General features: G+C 32.5%; 1 protein-coding gene across 2 annotated transcripts; it reads left to right on the top strand.

Annotated features, from left to right (window-relative positions):
- Positions 1–1,781: 1,781 nt before the first annotated feature.
- Positions 1,782–21,679, top strand: LOC127154044 (atrial natriuretic peptide receptor 2-like). 2 transcript variants are annotated; one of them, XM_051095422.1, is made up of 24 exons: positions 1,782–1,843; positions 3,692–3,788; positions 4,464–4,596; positions 4,781–4,904; positions 7,301–7,405; positions 7,491–7,593; positions 7,819–7,964; positions 10,367–10,439; positions 10,679–10,823; positions 11,746–11,832; positions 12,009–12,152; positions 12,241–12,362; positions 12,462–12,606; positions 13,310–13,358; positions 13,444–13,551; positions 13,741–13,860; positions 13,945–14,038; positions 14,685–14,772; positions 17,350–17,489; positions 17,582–17,734; positions 17,830–17,928; positions 18,106–18,139; positions 18,233–18,324; positions 21,170–21,679. In XM_051095422.1, exons 1-24 carry the CDS (start codon positions 1,805–1,807, stop codon positions 21,289–21,291), a joined length of 2,562 nt encoding a protein of 853 aa, XP_050951379.1. In that variant the 5' UTR covers positions 1,782–1,804; the 3' UTR covers positions 21,292–21,679. The 2 variants fall into 2 exon arrangements, with proteins under 2 accessions (XP_050951379.1, XP_050951380.1); XM_051095423.1 differs by lacking the exons at positions 1,782–1,843; positions 3,692–3,788 and adding an exon at positions 4,122–4,221 and having other exon boundaries at positions 13,441–13,551.
- Positions 21,680–21,701: the final 22 nt, after the last annotated feature.

Here is a 21,701-nt window from a genome sequence, read left to right as displayed (position 1 = left end):
CTGATTATGTGCTATATTCCGTGTTTAAAAGTGAGTTTGAAAATTTACGTGACATGTATAGCCATATTGAAAGCAATGGATAGTTTACCTCAGATCTTGAAAATAAATTAAAGGAAACATGTAGGCTACGTTAAAACTGTAAACTTCAACAAGCGCATTACATAACAAAGATGGTAATAGTCACTTAAAATGTACTTTTACTAATGTTAAAAAGGTTTGATGTTTGTTAATTAGATTATAAACGTGTACATTTCGTCGATGCGTTTCTGGGTGTCTGAATGGCAGTGATATTTAAATATTTGTCGGGTCGTGTCCGGTGTGGAAAGACAAATTGCTTGTCGCTGGAATCCTGTCACGTCGCGTCTGGTTAGGGCACCGTGTTAAAGCATTAACCTACTTTCAAAATAAAAAAAAAATCCTGATAATCTACTCACCCCCATGTCATCCAAGATGTTCATTTCTTTCTTTCTTCAGTCGCAAAGAAATTAAGGTTTTTGAGAAAAACATTACAGGATTTCTTTCCATAAAGCGACTTCAGTGGTGCTCAGCAGATTGAAGGTTAAAAATGCAGTTTCAGTGCACTACGCAATCCCAGCCAATCTAGCGAAACGATCGGTTATTATCTAAAAAAAAAATTACAATTTGCAATGCGCATGCATAGTGAACGTGCAAAGAAGGTCAAACGTCCTTAAAACAAGATAAAACAGCGATGTAGGATGATTTTGAAGTTGGAGGAGATGAGATGGTAGTTTTTCAACATTCCCTAACTGTATTGAACCGGAGTATGCATGCGTATCGCAGAGACAAGATGCGCATTTGTGGTTAAAAAGTGTATAAATATTATTTATTTAGAACATGACTGATCGTTTCGCTAGATAAGACCCTTCTTCCTCGGCTGGGATTGTGTAGAGCTCTTTGAAGCTGCATTTAAACTGCATTTTGGACGTTCAAGATCGCGGGCACCATTGAAGTCCACTAAACGTAGATAATTCCTGAAGTGTTTTCCTCAAGAAACATAATTTCTTTACGACTGAAGAAAGAAAGACATGAACATCTTGGATGACAAGGGGGTGAGTACATATATGTAAATTTTTGTTCTGGAAGTGAACTAAGGGAAAGTTCGCCAAAAAAAAAAGGAGTCATGTTTTTGCCCATATAGTGAAAGTCAATGGGGTCCAGTTTGGTCAGTCATATTTTGCAGAATGTTTCTGTCATCATACACCCTTGTGTTACTCATGAAAATCATGTTTTTTCTTTCTTCTTCTTCTTTTTTTTCAAAATAGGCTATAAAGAGTTATAAGAATGTCAAAGCTGCTCTTGTGCTTACAATCAAAATGCAGTCGCAGTTGTTTGGTATAAAATAAGTACATATTTAATCACGTTTTTGAAGTCTGTTTGTTTGTTAAAAGAAGTAAATAAAAATCCAAGTGTGAAACATTGTTTATTGTTTTTAAAGAACAAAATTTGCATCCCCCCAGCTGATGTTCGGACTAAATTTATAAGCAAATATCTCATAAGACCGTATTAGACTGCATGTCATATAATACGTTGTTTTCATATTGTTTTTTGCGTATGTGCCAACAACATAGACTACAAGTGGAGGCTGAAGGTGAGTTGGATCTCCTTGGGAGAGTGAAGGGGCAGAAAGCCACTGTGTTTATGATTAGCGCCAGCTCTCCGGCTGATTGAATAATTACCGGGCTATTGAGGCCACAAAGAAAGAAAGACAAAATAGAGGACAAGAGGCAGCCCCTTTTTACCAAGTCAGTCTGCACTGTGCATCCAAACGGACAAGCGAAACAATATGAGTCTGTGGGAAACCTGGGCTGTTCTTTTCCTTGTGGTAAGTGCATGATTTTGTGACTTTATTTGGGGTTAATCAATATTTTCACAATGCAGGGGAATTATTTGATCACTTCGACAGGTTTTTAAAGGCGATGGTGTTTTGTTGTTAAGGATACCATGTTTTACAGTGATGGTGTAGTCAGCTTCACTGCCAAAAAACTGTCAGGGAATGGACTGGATCAGACAGTGTCACTCATGGCTTTTGTGTCTATGTCAGAAACACTTGTGGTCAGAATAAGGCAGCGAACGACAGACCTGTGAATTCACCAACAGCTAAAATGAGGGATGTAGGAGATTTAGAGTTATATATGTTTTATAGTTTTTTAGGGATATACTGTGGTAATACTCCACAGCTTCTGGACTCTACAACAAATTCTGTGTTTGTTTGTGCACATTTGGTGCATAATACTATAAAATTTATTGAGGTACCATGTAAATAGCATGGTATATATTAACTCTCAAGTACATGGTATGTGTTTAAAACAATTTATTTAGTTAGTTATATTTTATTTTTCCAGCATGTAATTTGTAATAATAATAATAAAATAATTTAAATAATTATTTTGTTGTGTTCTATTTTATTTATCCCGACATGTATATGGTATATATTAGCATGTTTAAACCAATAATTTTAATTTAATTTTATTTTAATTTTATTTATATCCAAGCATTTACATGGTACACATTAACACTTGTTAAAGTAATTATTTAACTGCTTTTTAAAAATATGTACATAATTTAATTTCATGTAACTTTATTTTTATTTTATTTTATTTATATCCAAGCATATACATGGTACACATTAACACTTGTTAAAGTAATTATTTAACTGCTTTTTTAAAAAATATATATAATTCAATTTCATGTAACTTCATTTTTATTTTATTTTATTTTAAAATCCTAACATGTATGTGGTACATATTAACATGTTTAATTAAATCCAGTTAGGTCCAATTAAATAATTGTTATGTAATTTTTATTTATTTATTTAATTTTGTATCTTAACATAAACATGATACACATTAACATTTGTTAAAATAATTACTTAATTGTTTTTTATTGTTGTTATTTTATTTTATTTTATTTTATATCCCAACATGTATGTGATACATATTAACACATTTAAACCAATTAAGTAATTATGTTGTTATGTTATGTAATTATTATAAATAATTATTTTGTAGCCAAACATATACATGGTTCACATTAGCACTTGTTAAAATAATTATTTAATATATTTTTTTTAATATATGTTTTTTTTTTTTTTTATTATTATTATTTTTTAAATAGTTTCATGTAATTTATTATATTTTATTTTATATCCAAGCACATACATGGTACACATTAAAACTTGTTAAAATAATTATTTAATTGATTCTTTTATTAAAAATTCATTTCATGTAGTTTTATTTTATTTTATTTTATTATTCAATTTAATTAAATTTAATTTTATATCCAAGCACATACTTGGTACACATTAAAACTTGTTAAAATAATTATTTATTTATTTATTTATTTATTTATTTTTTTTTTGTATTTAAATTAATTTCATGTAGTTTTCTTTTAATTTGTTTTTTCCAAGCATATACATTGTACACATTAACACCTGTTAAAATATTTATTTAATAGTTTTTTTTTTTTTTATTTAAATTAATTTCATGTAGTTTTGTTTTATTTTATTTCATTTTATTTCATTTTATTTTATTTATAACTACTGCCAACTTTATTACTAACTTGCTGTGGGTCAAAAGTTGACTCAATAAGTAAGACTGGTAAACATCCATTAGCATGTGCTATCTTATAAAAACACCAATGCCAAATAACCACAATAATGAACTGCTTTCAGATTCTGACTGCTGAAGGTTGGCACGACCTAGACAACACCGAATACGACTGCTGGCCCATAATAGAACCGAATGATTACAACATGATTAGCTGTGGCGGTAAGTGCTGCTTTCTAGGATAATGAGTCAAATTAGCAACATTCAATAGCTTCTATTGTTGTTAGTAATTCCTTAAAGGGACAGTTCATCCAAAGTCTTCACTTCCATGTAAATATACAAGCAGCATGACATGTATATTTAAAAACAAGGTGAAATTCATGAAGGAACCTATTCGATTCTTTTTAATAAATCTTTGATTCAGTTCAGTTTAAAAAAAAAAAAAAGTGTTTTTTTTTTTTAAAGATTTATTTATAGGCTTTCATGCCTTTATTTGGAGAGGACAGTCTAGAGCAGACAGGAAAGCACTGGATGGAGAGAGGGGAGTGGGATCGGCAAACGACCATGAGCCTGGATTCGAACTCGGGTCGCCATGACCGCTGTTGCGCTGTATGTCAGCGCACTTACCCTGAGGCTCTTGGCGCCGAAAACAACCGTACATTTTTTTTTTTTTTTTTGATCAACTGCCCCTTTAAGAATAAGATATGAGGCCTTAAATGTACAAACCAACGACTTGAAGGAAGTTTTCTAATCGGTTGGCCAGCAACTTAAGTGCTGTTTGTTTAAAAGTTTATTCATACCGAGTGCATATCATCATCTCCTTTAAGAAGATAAGCACTTGCTTTGGTAAATCACCTGAAGATTTCCCTTCAAAGCTTTCTTAAACACTTTTCACAGGCTTAGAAATGGCTTGGGTTCAGCGTCCACCAGAAAAAGTCACGGATGGGGAGGAGTTCAACGTTACCTATTCAGTCACTGCGTCGGATTCCTTTTATGAATACGCCGTTAAAAACAAGATTTTCCAGTTCAGGTGAGCGCGACGCACAATAGCGGCCTTCTCAAATGCGCTTTGTTATGTGTTCAAACCACTTTTTACTCTATTGAATGTTCAACATACCACATGAGCTTTTCTTGAACGTGATATCGTGTTCAAAATGAATGAAATGTTGGTTTCACATGACAGCGGTTATATTATACACTTCGCTGTCTCGCAGTAATGCCTCAGAGGCCAAACGATTCTGCCTCGAGCACGAATGTCCTGCAAACTGGAACAACGCCAATGAAGACAACTGCTGCGTTTACCACGCCAACATTCACTCCTGTCCTCTTGCGCTCATGGTCAGTACTGTTGTGGTCGGTGTGAAGCCTACAGAAAGTGATCTTGGATTTTGTCGTACTGCTGCTGAAGTCTTTGAAATAGAGAGTAGGCTAAACGTGGCACATGTTGGCACAAGATCAGAGGCCACAAAATGACAGTAGTGAAGTATGCAGACCAGTTATCGTTGTCATATATAGTAAATGGCCTGTGGCGGTTGCGTGAGTAAGCATGTGTGAGTTTCTAAACTACGTATGCTGAAATGATTTAAGCTAAATCTTAATCGTGTTATCATTAAAAAAAAACAAAAAAAAAAAAAAAAAAAAAACAAAACACTGAAAATGCTAAAGCTCCCTTTTTGGAATAGGATTCGATTATATTAGCTTAAATTATATGAAGTAATAATATAATTGAATTGAATTAAAATTAATTATTGCTTTTAAAAAAAGACTGCAATTAAATGAAATAAAATTATTTTATAAATGCATGAATAAATAAATAAATAAATAAATAAATAAAAATACTTGAAGTTAATTAAATTCATCATTACTAAATGTTAAAAATCTAAATTAAAATAAAAATTTAAATAATAATATTATTTAATAAATAATACATATATAATAAATTATAAATAATAAATGTAATTTAATACCTAAATAAATAAATAAATAATAATAATAATAATAATAATAATAATAATAATAATAAAAACAAGTGGAAATGCAAAAACTCCCTTTTAGGAACAGGATTAGATTTAGCTTTATAATAATTTCAATTAAATTCAAATGGAATGATGAGAAATAATACTATTATTGAATTCACATTTAATTAAAAATGATTACAAATAAAACAAAAATTAATTAAATTAAACAATATGATTTAATTTATTTAAATCCATTATTACTTGCATAATCATTTTAAAAATCTAAATTATTGGATTTAATTTAATTAATACTAAATACAAAAAAATAAATAAATAATAATAATAATAATAATAATAATAATAATGAATTAAAAATACACTGAAAATACAAAATCTTCATTTTAGACTAGGATTAGATGTTAGATTAGATTATATTAGATTAAATAAAATGAAATAATATGAATTAATAATATAATTGAATTAAATTAATTATTACTTAAAAATAATTATTTTAAATAAATAAATAAATGCAAAGTATGGAATTAGATTTAGCTTGTAATCATTTTAACAAGATTTTAATTAAATAATATGAACTAATAATACAATTGAATTGAATTAAATTATATTAAATTATTACTTAAAAGAATTATTTTAAATAAATAAATAAATAAATAAATGCAAAGTATGGAATTAGATTTAGCTTGTAATCATTTTAACAACATTTTAATTAAATAATATGAAATAATAATATAATCAAATTTAATTAAATGCATTATTACTTGAATAAAAATGACTAAAAATGATACCAAATCGAAAATTAAATTGAACGATATGATTAAATTAAATTAATTATTACTTGCATAAAAATGTTTAGAAATCGAAACTAAATTAAATAATTGGATTTAATTTAAAAAATATATAAAAAAAATAATTTCTAAGTCAAATTAAATTAAATAATATCACTGAATTTAATTTAATTCATGATTACCTCAATAAAATGAAAACATTTATTAAAAATAAAGTAGAATAAATAAAATATAATTTATAATAACATAAATTTAAATCAATTATTAAATAAAAACAGATCTCTTGTGCTTACAAGGCATGAGATAAAATATTATTACAGTTTAAAATAACCGTTTGCTATTTGAATATATTTAAAAAAGAAAATTTCTGTGATAAAAGCTGAAATCATTCAGTGTAATATTAGTCAAGAAACATTTATTATTATTATTATCAGTGTTGAAAACATTTGGGCAGCCTAATATTTTTATGTAAACCATCATACTTTTTTTTTTGTTTGTTTGTTTTTAAAGTTTTCTTCAATGAATAAAACACCATTCATTTCAACTAGATTTTTGTTGTATATTTTTTACTGTAACTTTTGAGCTATTTAATGCATCCTTACTGAATACACTTAATTTTCTTTCTTTTTTAAAAAAAAAAAAAAAACTGATCCTATTGTTTTGAACAGTACTATAATTTTGGCTTATATAAGCTTTATATAATATATAAAAACAACTGAAGTCTATGGTAGGTTCCTGTGTGTGTGTGTGTGTGTGTGAGAAAGTGCAGAAAGGGGTGGAAGTGGGCCAGCCTTGATGAGCACTTATTCAGGTTCTACTTAAACTGGTGTCATTAATTGTTCAGTGCGGTAAGCTGTTATTATAATTTGTGCATGATGTTTGACAGTCAATATTAGCCTTGATTGCTCCACAAGCCAGTAAACCGTTCACAGTAAGACAATTGTATAAGTATATTTTATTACCTCTTTAGAGAGGCGGAGGGATTTGTGGTCCCTGGATTCCAGACGATGGCGAAATTGTGACCCACACGGTATCCAAAGCTGGCAAGATGAGCCAACTTCTGTGGACGTCAAAGGTTACAAGCTATTGTATTTATTTGTTTTTATTCATATTTTAATTTCATTTAATTAATGCTGATTTTAATGATTTTTTTTTCTCAGGTTGTGCTTGTCCATTTAGGAGTTACATCAGTCATTGCTCACATCAAAGTGGGACAGATGCATGCAGCACTTGAGTCCAAGGTGTTAGTAGTCAGCGCTCAAGGTAACTATAACTAGTTAAGCGCTTTCGGGATTTACGGAAAAGATCAAACAACTGGTACAGCAAGGAAATAGATGTTAAGCAAAATAAACCAAGTGTTTGATTAAGCAAGGTTAATTGTTGACACATTCCAATACTGGTCCAGGAAATCATTATTGTCATACGAGAACTAAACTAAGCTTTGTCTAAGGATGTTTGTCTAAGCTATGTTGCACTTTCATTTGACAGTTTGCGGCGATGACATCTGTGAGCTGGAGGAGAGCTGTCTGACGTGTCCCGCTGATTGTGGGGTTTGTCCTATGCCGACATCCATCAAAGTGGCTATTGGGCTTCCCGTGGCCTTGTTTTGCAGTGGTTTCATCCTGACACTGGTGGTGAGAATACTGGTTCGATACTCAACAAATATTTGCTCATTTAAGAGACCCAGACGATAAAACGTGCGGATGATAAAATAGGACCAGAAACTTACACTGAAGGAAAGGAAGAAGGAAACTTACTGAAAACTCACTGAAGGAAAGAATAGATCAAATAGAGAGCTGGGGATGGGCTCTTTTGATTTGAATCAAGTAAGCAATCAACTAACATCTCAGCAGCCATGTTAGCAACATGCACAGCAATGCCTTATGATACCCTGGGAAGTAAAGTCCAAATGGACATGGTCTGAGGAGAAATTAGATGTAAAATATTTTGAGTTCACTGGCAAAACTGTTGTGTTCCCCACTGGAAACTTTGCATTTGCAAAATCTTTTCACACCCCTGAGAAACTTTTCTTTTACTTTCATTCTTCAAGAAGCTTTGGGTTTGCTTGCAAAACTTCTGCACTCCCCAAGAAACTTTGTTTTTGCTTGCAAAACATTTGTGACCCTGGACCACAAAACCAGTCTTAAGTCATTGGGGAGTATTTGCAACAATAGCCAAAAATACACTGTATGGGTCAAAATGATTGATTTTTCTTTTATGCCAAAAATGATTAGGAAATTAAGCAAAGATCATGTTCCACGAAGATATTTTGTAAAATTCCTACTGTAAATATATCAAAACTTAATTTTTGATTAGTAATATGCATACGGACAACTTTAGATTGATTTTTCTCAACATTTTGATATTTTTTCTTTTTTTTTTTTTTTTCGCACCCTCAGATTCCATATATTCAAATAGTTGTATCTCGGGCCAAATATTGTCCTGCCCTGCCCATACAATGGAAAGCTTATGTATTCACCTTTCAGGTGATGTATAAATTGCAGTTTCGAAACTTTGAACCTTATGACTGGTTTTGTGGTCCAGGGTCACATTTGTGTTTTTTCAAAAAACTTTGCATTGAATTGCAGAACTTTTGCATTTCCCTGAGAAACTTAGGCTTTACCTGGAAAATGATTATGTTTCCATGATAACGTTTTTGTTCGCTCTCAATACTTTTGCATTTCCCCAAAAAGTTTTGTGTTTGCTTTGATACATTTCGCAGTCTCATTTATTACGTTCCCCAAATAAACGTTGTTTTTGCTTCAAAAACATTTGTGTTTTCAAACATTTGCCTGAGATTTGTCTGAGAAACTTTGCTTCAACTTGTGAAGCTTTGTGTTTACTTGAAAAACTGTTGTGTTCCCCTGAGAAACTTTTACATTCTTCAAGAACTTTGTGTTCGGTTGCAAAACATTTGCTTTCCCCCAAAAACTTGTTTATGCTTGCGAAATATTTGTTTCCTCAAAAAAACTTGCATTGAATTGCAAGACTTTTGCGTTTCCCTGAGAAATTTTGGCTTTTCTTAGAAAACGGTTAAGTTACCATAAACTTTTCGTTCACTTTGTTTACTTTGACAAGTTTTCAGTTTCCCCAAGAGATTTTGTGATCACGTGCAAAACCTTTGCATTTTTTCTGAGAAACTTTGCATTTGCTTTGAAAACTTTTAAGTTCACCAGAGAAAATTTTTCTTTTTGCTTGCAAAACCTTTGCGTTTCTCCAAGAAACTTTGCGTTTACTTCGTAAACTTTCAAGTTTTTTTTTTTTTTTGTTCGCTCACAATACTTTTGCATTTCCCAAAAAAGCTTTGCATTTACTTTGAGACGTTTTGCATTCTCGCACAAAAAATATTTAGTTGAATACAAGACTCAATACTGCATTTACTCAAGAGACTTTGTGTTTACGTTTGTAAGTTTTGTATTCGCCCAAAAGATGTTCACATGCAAAACTTAGTGTTTACATCAGGAACTTTTAGGTTCACCAGAGAAACTTTTCATTCACTCTCAATACTTTTGTGTGTCCTGCAAGAAGCTTTGTATTTACTTTGAGAGGTTTTGCATTCTCACACAAAAAGTGTTTTGTTTTCTCCAGAAGCTTAGTTTTAGCTTCAAAAACATTTGTGTTTTCAAACATTTGCCCGATGACATTTTGTTTACTTTTAAAAGTTTTGCATTCTCTTGCAAAAGTACTAGAAGCATTTATTTTGAGAGGTTTTCTTCATTCTTGCAAAAAGTATTACTTTTTTTTTTTTTTTTTTTTATTTTACGCTCACTTAGAAAACGTTTGCGCTTCCCCAAGAAACTTTGTTTTGACTTTAAAAAAAGTTTGCGTTTCTCTTGCAAAAGTAATTTGTTCTTTTGAAAAATTGCTTTGACCTGTGAAGCTTTGTGTTCACCTGAGAAACTGCAAGTTAGTAATGTATTTTTCTAGTTGTTACATTTGTTATGAACCATATTACTTGTGTTTTCCCATTATAAGTTGTTTTTTTCCCTTTCCCTTTTATGTGTTTATGTGTTTATGTATTTATTTATTTTCTTAGTGGCTGCAATACCAAAAACAGAAAATGTTTTGGGATGAGAGCTGGATCATCAACTACAATAATATCATGTTTGGTAAGAGGTTTTAGTTTCGTCTACTGACTCTTATGTTACAAGTATGTTACATCGACAACTTCATTGTTTGTATTGTTTTATATGACAAAACAAGTCCTAGTCATTTACATTTTGTCTTACTGAACATCCTATTTAACGCAAAAATGTCACGTTTTACCAAAATAAAATAGTTTTTTTATTATTATTATATATTTTAGCGCTTTAATTATGCTGACACTTTTACTTTTTGGGCCTTACAGGTAAAGTGTGCTACACAGGTTTTTGTAGCACCACAAGTCTTCAGACCGTTAAGAGGAACTCGAGTGTGAGTAGAGTCACAGATGTGACGGTCTGCACTGCAGTCAACACCAACTTCAAACCACGCTTCATTCAGGCTGGTATATAGTGAGTGTTTCCAGTGATACTGCCTCTTGGGTATCTCTACTAATGCATTTTCTGAAACAAATGGTCTTGCCTCGTTTTTTTTGTCTTGTCTTTGTTTTTTTGTTTGTTTGTTTGTCTTATTTTTTGTGTCTCGTCTTTGTTTTGTTTGTCTTGTCTCATTTTGTTTTGTCTTGATTTTATTTTGTCTTTTTTTGGTCTTTTTTGTTTGTCTTGTCTTTGTTTTGTCTTGTCCTTTATTTTGTTTTGTCTTTTTTGTTTGTCTTGTCTTGTCTTGTCTTTTTTTTGTCCTGTCTTTTTGTTTTTGTCTTTTGTCTTGTTTTTTGTCCTGTCGTTTTGTCTTTGTTTTGTCTTTTTTGTTTGTCTTGTCTTTTTGTCTTTTTTGTTTGTCTTGTCTTGTTTTGTTTTTGTCGTCTTTGTTTTGTCTTTTGTCTTGTTTTTTGTCCTGTCGTTTTGTCTTTTGTCTTGTTTTTTGTCCTGTCTTTGTTTTCATGTCTTGTCTTTGTTTCATTTTGTCTTTGTTTTGTTGTCTTCTTGTCTTGTTTTTATGTCTTGTCTTTTTTCATTTGGTCTTGTTTTGTTTTTTGTCTTGCCTTTGTTTAATTTAACCTTTTTTGTTTGTCTTGTCTTTTTGTTTTATCTCGTCATTGTTTTGTCTTTTCGTCTTTGTTTTATTTTGTCTTTGTTTTTATGTCTTGTCTTTTAGTTTTGTCTGTTTGTTTGGCTTTTTTGTCTTTGTTTTTATGCCTTGTCTTTTAGTTTTGTCTGTTTGTTTGGCTTTTTTGTCTTTGTTTTTATGTCCTGTACTTTTGTTTTGTATTTTTTGTTTGTCTTGTTTTATTTATGGTATTGTGTGTTGTCTTAAATCTTAACTCAGCTTAATTTATAGCTTAACGTTTTTGTTTTATGTTTTTTGTTTTTACAGCGATGGAAGGACTATAGCTGTAAAACACATCCAGAAGAAACACTTTACCCTCACCAAAACAATCAGAAAAGAGGTCAAAGAAGTCAGGTGAGAAGCTGTACCCACAAATCTTGCAAATGAAACTACAGATGTACTTTCACTGGAACAAGTAACTTGAAGGATTTGTGACTTAAGTGGGTAATTACAGGCAAATATTTGACAAAGGCATTGATTAAACATATCAATTCGCAAGATATTTTCAAGACTCTGTTTCTTTTTACCAGAGAGCTTGATCACCCAAACCTCTCCAAGTTCATTGGAGGCTGCATTGAAGTTCCTTTCGTGAGCATTATCACCGAATACTGTCCAAAGGGAAGCCTGGCGGATGTGCTGTTGAACGAGGACGTCCCCATCAACTGGGGTTTTCGGTAAATCTGTCTTGTGGCATTGTGGGAGAGCTCTTTAAAAGCTCTATGATGGAACTTTGTAAATAAAATGAACTCTTAACGTCTACAGATTGTCTTTTGCTACTGATATTGCTCGAGGAATGGCTTACCTACACCAGCACAAAATGTTTCACGGCCGTCTTCATTCACGCAACTGTGTGATCGATGACCGCTGGGTTTGCAAAATATCAGGTACATCATTTTAGATTTTCTGAATGTGTATGTCTTTTAATATTATGACTTACGTGAAAAGTAAGAAATATGAAATAAGACATATATTTAATTCTACAGATTACGGGCTAATGGCCTACAGAAAGGAGAACTTTGAGGACATGAGTACCAATTTCCAATGTCAAAACGTCTATCGCATTTACTGCGCACCTGAAGTTCTGCTGAGAGTCAGCACCAATTTCACAGCCGCAGCTGATGTTTACAGGTTGGCGAAATGCTTGAATCCTGTATTTTTTACAATCTATTTAAATTTTGAGATTTTTGTTTGATCAAATAATATTTCTAATATTCTAAATTTAAAAATGTTTGATATTTTTCAATAAATCTCCTAAAAGTTAATAAATTTAAATATTTAAATTCACACATTAATTTCTCTGTTCAATTAATTAAATTAATTTTTTTTTTGAAAAGATGGCCTTATATACAGTAAAATACAGTAAAAACGGAAATATTACTACACTTTAAAATAACTAATTTCTTTTCAAAAATATTTTGAAATGTAATTTATTCCTGTGATGCAAAACTGAATATTTATCATCATTATTCCAGTCACATGATCCTTCAGAAATCATTTTAATAATGGAGTTAGAAAATCATTACAAAAACCTTATTATTATTCCAAATGGCAGTGTAAATAAATGCATTAATAAATAAATACATAAATAAAGGAAAATACACTTTTAAAAATTATTAAAAATTACAAATAAATAAAAAAAACATTATTAAACTATTAATAAGACTAAAAAATGCATGTCATGACAGGAATAACCCTGTTCTTATCTTCAGATGCATGTAAGCGTTTTGTGTATTTAAAAGATGCATCCCAGAGCAGCAATTTGCTATCAAATAAAAACTCAGTCTCTAAGAAGCGTGAAATTAAACATTTGTCTTTTCTTCCTTTTCTCAAGCTACTCTATTATCTTGGTGGAAATCGCCACTCGCAGTGACCTCATTTCAGTAAGTATACAAGGATCAGGAATATTTAGTATTTTTTTGGCATAGGAATTGATGATAAGAAGTGCAATTATTGTCACTTGAGCAGGAACAGGCAGATTCAGTGAAGCTTGATGTTATGTGGCGCCCATCACTTCCCAAACTGAAGAGCGGGAAATCAGACAACGATTGCCCAGATCCTGACGATTACTGTGAGGTTTGTATGGACGTACTGTAATTGATGCATGCTATTTACTTAAGCAAATTTCCTATTGCGGCATGTTTCATTGAAGATCAGTTACTTCAATGAATTGGCATTGATGCAAATGTTTACTATGCCTGATTAAAAGATGATAACTGTGGATAAATGAAAAGCCCTCAGTGTTCCTAGTCAAATTTCACGCAGCTGATAAAGAGATGCTGGAACCACAATGTGACCATGAGGCCGACGTTTGAGCAGGTGAAAAAGATTCTCGATAAAATGAACCCGCACAAGGTCAGCCCTGTGGATATGATGATGAACCTGGTATGTATCTTGTTTAGTCAAGTCTTTCTTTTACAGTTATTAAAATGATACAAATATTGAAACTTCTGTTGTTGTTTTTTCTAGATGGAAAAGTACAGCAAACACTTGGAAACCATTGTAGCCGAGAGAACACAGGATCTTCTTCAGGAGAAGCAGAAGACTGACCGTTTACTCTATAGTATGGAAGTGTACATGAAATTACAGTTAATTATTCATAGTCATTATTGCATGTGAAAAAACAAAACAAAAAAACACTTCAATGAATAAAGACATGAACTGTCGTCCAAGTGGTTCCACCTAGTGGACATTTAAAGTAAATCCAGTTTCCAGCTTGAGAGTTTACACACACACACACTACGAGTCAAAAGATTATATGCTTTTTAAAAAAGTATCTTCTGCTCACCAAGCCAGCATTTATATGATCCGAAGTACAGCAAAAACAGTACAGTTCGGAAATATTTTTACTGTTTAAAATAACTGTTTTCTATTTGAAGATATTTTAAAATTTACTTAATTACAGTGTTTTTAAAGCTGATTTTGTAGCATCATTACTCCAGTCACATGATCCTTCAGAAATCCTTCTAATATTCTGATTTTCTTTTCAAAAACATTTATTATTATGTTGAAAACAGGTTTCTTTGATGAATAGAAAGTTCAAAATAACAGCATTAATTTGAAATAGAAATCTTATTGTAACATCACTTTTGATCAATTTAAAGCATCCTTGCTAAATAAATAAAATCTTTATATTTATATTTATATATATATATATATATATATATATATATATATATAAATTTATTTATTTTTTTTCTTTGTTTCAGGCATGTTACCAAAACCAGTGGCTGATGATCTTCGTCAGGGACGCACAGCAGAAGCCCAAAGTTACTCCAACGCCACTGTGTATTTCAGGCAAGCATGAAAATTTATATATCTGAAACAAATATATATTTGCTTTTAAAGGCAAGTGACATTTGGTTACATAATAATATAATATAACATAATATAATAATAGGTTGAAAAGTAATTTTTTCTGACGTCTTTTATGTTTACCAAGGCTGGATTTACAGTAAAAAACAGTAATCTGAAATACTACTACAACTTAACTGTTTTCTATTTTAAAATATAGTCAAAATACATTACTTATTTGAAACGGAACATTTTTGTAACTTTTTTTTTGTAATTTTTTGCAGTGTCTTTACTGGCACTTTTGATCATTTTAATGCATTATGCTGAATAAAATTCAGTATTAGGTTCTTTAAAAAATTAAATTAAATTAAACAGAAAATAACTGACCTATGCCAAGTTCTATCATGAAATTCTAGATGGTGCATGCTGATGGGTCTTTAATGCAAACTGATGATATTCACAGGGTTAAACTACTTGCTACAAGCTAACTGGTTCATGTTGCATACAAAGCCAATAAGCTTGCTACTTTACATTTAAATGGTTGGTTTGCATCCACTATGCTTGGTTCTCAACTCCAGTCCTCAGGACCCACTGCTCTGCACATTTTGTATGTCTCCCCATTTAACGCACCTGATTCAGATCATCAGCTCGTTAGGAGAAAAATCCGTGAACTGAACCAAAGACTATAGAATACCCAAGACTTGTCACTCGTATAGTTTTGAATGGGGAAAGATGCAACGCTCATTATGGCTGCAAAGCCCCGCCTTCTTAATGAAAGAGCCAATCGTTGACTAGTGAAGTCAGCGCGTCACTGCAGCTGCTGTTAGAAGTGTAGAAAGAGTCAGCGTTCTGAGACATGCGCTTTGTACTGCGCATGCGCACTGGCTGATCTCGCCTGAAAAATAAGCTTTTTTTTAACGCTATTGGAGCATAAGTGCCAGTAAAGAGGCAGTTTGTTGTCAGATTTCATTGGTGACTTCAAATATGAAATTTAATCGTAAGCTTGGTGAACAGTTTAGAAGAATTTCATGTTTCCCCATTCAAATAGATAGGAGCTGCACTTGCCTGCCCGAGAGGTGTTTCAAAGATGGCCGCCAAGTGAAATGACTTGCTTTAAAGGAGAAGTCCACTTCCAAAACAACAATTTACAAATAATTTACTCACCCCCTTGTCATCGAAGATGTTCATGTCTTTCTGTCTTCAGTCGTAAAGAAATTATGGTTTTTGAGGAAAGCATTTTAGGATTTTTCTTCAATGGACTTCATTGGTGCCCCTGATTTTGAACTTCCCAAATGTAGTTTAAATGCAGCTTCAAAGGGCTCTAAACGATCACAGCTGAGAAAGAAGGGTCTTATCTAGCGAAACGATCGGTCATTTTTTTCGAAAAATAAAAATGTGTATACTTTTTAAGCACAAAAGGTCGTGTAGCACAGGTTCTGGCATGCGCGTTCACGACATACTATTGAATCATGTCGAAAGGTCACGCGGAACCACAGACCCAGTATTTACAAAGTGAACATGCAAAAACTAAGAAAGTGCAAGTAAGTCAAACGCTGTTTGCATACAAAAAGGTACAAGTCTCGTTCAGCAAAATGAACAAATTTTTTTTCGAGTATTTTTGTTAATTTTAGCAAAATCAGCATGACGTGACAGCCCCATAGATGAACGAACGACTCGAAAAACCTGAAGACTTAAAACAGGTGAACTAATTCCAGTACAGAACCTAATAGGATGTTGCGCATGCGCGACTGAATGAATCACTCCCTGAGATGACTCGTTCTTCGTGAGTCACTTCAAAGATTTGTTAAAAATGAACGAATCGTTCAAGAACGACCCGTGGACGCGCATCCAACAGCCTGCGCTACACTAGCTTTTGTGCTTAAAAAGTACACAAATTTATATTTTTCGAAAAAAAGTTACAGATCGTTAGACAAGAACCTTCTTTCTCAGTTGGGATCGTTGAGAGTCCTTTGAAGCCGCATTTAAACTACATTTCGGAAGTTCAAAATCGGGGGCACAAAATTGAAGTCCATTATGTGAAGAAAAATCCTGAAATGCTTTCCTCAAAAACCATAATTTCTTTACGACTGAAGACAGAAAGACATGAACATCTTCGATGACAAGGGGGTGAGTAAATTATTTGTAAATTGTTGTTTTGGAAGTGGACTTCTCCTTTAAAGGGACTGAAATGAGTCCGTCAGATTCAGAATTATACAAAATGTGCAGAGTAGTGGGCCACGAGGACTGAAGTTGAGAATGCACTAGGGCATTTTGCAGCACGCTTTGAGAGTTTCTCTGAAACCCTCCACCTCCCCAGCTCCACCTGTATAGATCTGCTACAGGTTATTATATAATTATATATTATGTAGTCTTAAATCCTCACAGCACTGTATTGGCGTATGTACTGGGGGTAGCAAGTTCCTGTACTTGCTTTGCAACAGCAATTCAGCAGCGTAGCAGATCTATTCCGCAAAGACCAAATACATTAACATTGTCATATCTATTACTATGCTAAAATCTTCCGACAGTTGTCATGATATATTAAATATCAATGAATTATTTTGTGTTTCTACTGGCCAGTGACATAGTGGGCTTTACCCAGCTCTCTGGCTCCAGCACTCCTCACCAGGTTGTGGATTTCCTCAACAAGCTTTACACCACATTTGACGACATCATTGACAACTACGATGTGTACAAAGTGGAAACTATAGGAGATGCTTGTGAGTGCAGTTACAGAGATCCCGCTTCCTTTGTTCGCCACACTTTTGCATCAAATTACACATAAATCAATGAAAACCTTCTCCCTCCTCAGATATGGTGGTCTCTGGAGTACCCAAAGAGAATGGGATCAATCACGCTGGGGAAATTGCCAGCATGGCGCTGGACTTGATCAGCGTCTGCCACGCGTTTAAAATCCCACACAAGCCCACCACGCAGCTGAAGATACGGGCTGGCATTCACTCAGGTCTTTAATCCATCATCTGTTCTGAGCTAAATGCCATTTTTAACAATCATTCCTAAACTGCATTCTTTAAATGAGATGTTTTTATGTTTCTTTAGGCCCTGTTGTAGCTGGGGTGGTTGGCACCAAAATGCCCCGATACTGCTTATTTGGCGACACTGTAAACACAGCGTCCCGTATGGAGTCCACCAGTGAAGGTATTTGGGCAAACGCAGCTGTTTACACAGCATCAATTAGTAACTGATCCTGTCTGACATTTCCAAGGGAGTGGATTCTTGTAAATATTTGCACTGTTTTATTGGGTAAAATGTGTTCAAACTACATCAAACTAAATGTTGGATCCAAATATGTCTCTTTCTTGAACTTTTGTGGAGATCACAGGAAGCTTAAGCTAACCAAAAGTCTCATGTAGGTCATGGATTATTATTAAACAATTTTTGGCTGGTCATTTCCATCACATATGCTTTTATATGTGTTATCGTTGTTTTATGATGTTTACAGCTTTAAAGATCCAGTGCAGCGGCTCTACTGCAGACCTTCTACACGCACTTGGTGGATATGTGCTGATGTGTCGAGGGTCTCTCAATGTGAAGGTAAGATGGTCTGTTGATTCACTGGTTATACAGCACTTGTCTGTGTATGCAAAGAAGCCACCCATAGAGCTATTATTTTGCCTGTTGTAAATTTAACTTGGCAAAATATTTCAGTGACTTACAATGGTTGCTATGGATGACTTCTCAGTTCTCACAAACTCTGCATACCACAAAGCCCCTAAAGAATGATGATGATGATGAAAACTATTGTGTTCCCCCAAGAAACGTTGTGTTTGCTTGTAAAAGCTTCTAGGAATGTTTCTTGAGAAGTCACAATACTTTTTCAACATAACGCAATAGTTTTGCGAGCCATTGCACTTTTTTTTTTTTGTGGGTAATGCAAACATTTTACAAAGTGGATGTTACGTTTATCGGGGTATTGCCAAATTTTTGCAAGCAAATTGAATGTATTGTTGCATTTTGAGAACACACAATACTTTTTTGACAATGCAAAAAGAGAAATGCAAATTTTTCTCAGGGTAATGCAAAAGTTTTATTAGCAAATTCAATGTTTCTTGAGGAAGTGCAACAGTTTTTTTAAACAAAGCAAAAGTTTCTCAAGAAATGGCTAAATTTTTTTTTGTGGGGGTTGCATTATTTTTGCGAGATAATACAAATTTTCTTGGGTAATGCAAAAGTTTTGGGAAGTGTGGAAATGCAACACTTTTTCTACAAAATGCAAACGTTTTGTGAAAGACTGTAAAGTTTATAATGTTTCAGTGTTTCTTGAGGAAGCGCAACATATTTTAAACATTTTGCAAGCAAATGCAATGTTTCTTGAGAAAATACAACACTTTCAACATAACACAAAAAGTTTATCAGTGGAACGCAACATTTGCTAATTTTTCTTAGGGCAATTCAAAAATTTGAAGAGAAAATTCAATGTTTCTCAAGAAAGCATAACACTTTTTAAAGATAACGCAAAGGTTTTGCAAGAGGTGCGAGGAATGGAGTTGGGAAACACTGCACTAAAAAACAATAAAAACAATAAAAACAATTTCAAGTGTCAAATAAAGTGTAAAAACAATTGTCAGGCTGCTGGTGCCCAGGCATTTGTTATAATAAGTAATGCACATTAGCTCTGTTGTTTATAATACATTATGTATTTTTAACAGTTTTGTTCAATAAAACCATATGATAACTTGTTTTCATACTTAATTTAAACTAATTATTATTGCCTCATTGCTATTATATGTGTATTTTAAGTCATTTTAAAGGCTATTGTCCACTTAGGTCTATTGCTACAAAACTAGTTAGAATTACCTGATTACTCGATTAATTGTCTTGATTACCAAAATAATCGTTAGTGACAGCCCTAACTGTGGTAATACAAAAGTTTATCGGGGTAACGCAAAACTTTTCAGAGTTAATGCAATGTTTCTTGAGAAAACACAACAATTTTTTTTTGACATAACAAAAACATTTTACAAAAGATTGCACATTTTCTTAGAGAAATGCACTTTTTTTTTTTTTTTTTTGAGAGAATGCCAATTTTTCTTGGTGTAATACAAAGTTTATTGTGGCAATGCAAACAATTATCAGAATAATGCAGAACTTTTGTAAACTGATGCAGTGTTTCTTGAGGAAACACAACAGTTTTTCAACATAACGCAAACATTTTGCGAAAAATTAAGTTTATCAGAGGAACGCACAAGAAAAAACAAATCAAATTCCATGTTTCATTAGGAAGCACAACACTTTCTAAACACAACTCAAAGGTTTTGCAAGAGATTGTACAACATTTTTTTGTGGAAACACAATACTTTTTCAAAATAATGTAAACGTTTGACAAGAGAATGCTAAGTTTCTTGGGGCAAAGCAATATATTTGCTAGAAATTTTCTTGGGCTAATAAAAATGTTTCTTGGTTGATCACAATGCTTTTGTGAGTATTGCTTTAAAGCACTGAAATGTAATTATTAAAACCTAATTATAAATGAAATAATTAAAAATAATTATAAGCACAACAAGATGATTTATGTGCTTATAAATTTTGAAAAAAAAAAAAAACAACACAAAAAACATTGTATTAACTCTTAAAATTATGTAATACAGTAAGTGCTTAAAAGAGACATACACTGTAAAAAACAATTTGTTGAGTCAACTTAAAATAATTTGTAACCTGGCTGCCTTAATTTTAAATTCAGTCAACTTAAAAGTTTATTCAACTTGAAATGGTATATTATACTAAGTGACAACTTAGACATTTGAGTTGAGTCAACTTAAAATTTTAAGGCAGCTGGGTTACTTACCCATCTGTTAAGTTTAGCAAACACAAATATCTAAGTTGTTACTTAGTACAACTTAACATTTCAAGTTGACTAAACTTATTTTAGTTCACTGAACTTAACATTTTAAGGCAGCAGGGTAACAAATTATTTTAAGCTGACTCAACAAATTGTGTTTTATTTTTTACAGTGTATTTGTCAATTTTATTTTTTATTTATTAACTGTACCATTCATAATGTTTTATTTATATATATATATATATATATATATATATATATATATAATCATTTTATTCCTGAACTGATCTGATATACTATAGACCCTTCCACCAAATCAATCTTCTATTGATCTTTTTCTTCCCTGAGATGATGGTTGGTCCCCTGAGGCTGAACTCCAGACCTTAGCGCAGCTGTGATTTATCTCAATTAGAGCTCGGCCTCAGCTGGCTTTTGTGTTTTCACTTAAGCGATGTCTATTCATTATGCACAAGTGAATACACACCTCTTCTCTGTCGCGTTCTCCCCCTCTTTCTTTCTTTCGTATGATGCTGTCCTTTAGAGTATTGTGTTTAAGATACACTAGAGGAGATTTACTAATTGCGACTCTTTGTTAAACAGGGCAAAGGCGAAATGACAACTTGGTGGCTGGAGGCGAAAAGAAGCCCCACAGACCCTTTGTTCCGCGAAGACGAACCTTTGGGTCTTCCTATTCCTGTCAGCAGTTAACTTGTGATCTATAAGTCATCTATAAGCACAGTCATGACAGAAACCTTAACAAATAAATAGATGCGTTTAGCAGATCCAGATATGCTAACTGACTTTATTTAAGTGTATACTTACAGTACTGTTGGGTGTATTATGTGCTAAGTATTAGATTTGATTGCTGCTACGCTGAAATATTGCTGCTGTCATTGTTTTGTGTATTAAAGATGTTGTATATGTTGTGTTTGTCATATGAAGCGCAAATGTGTTCATAGATATGACTTTTCATTAAATATTTGTGGTTATTTTATATTCATCAGTGTATAATGTGTTTTAAAGTAGATATGCTGGAATAAAATGTCCAAACTGATCTGCCTGATCTTGGTTTTGCAGTGATAAATTATATTTTAGCACTACTAACACTATAACTAATGCTAACACCACTTTA

Source organism: Labeo rohita, chromosome 22, assembly GCF_022985175.1.
Source record: "Labeo rohita strain BAU-BD-2019 chromosome 22, IGBB_LRoh.1.0, whole genome shotgun sequence".
NCBI lineage: Eukaryota > Metazoa > Chordata > Actinopteri > Cypriniformes > Cyprinidae > Labeo > Labeo rohita.
The sequence above is the reverse complement of the archived record's forward strand: the minus strand, read 5'-3'. Positions and strand labels throughout refer to the sequence as shown.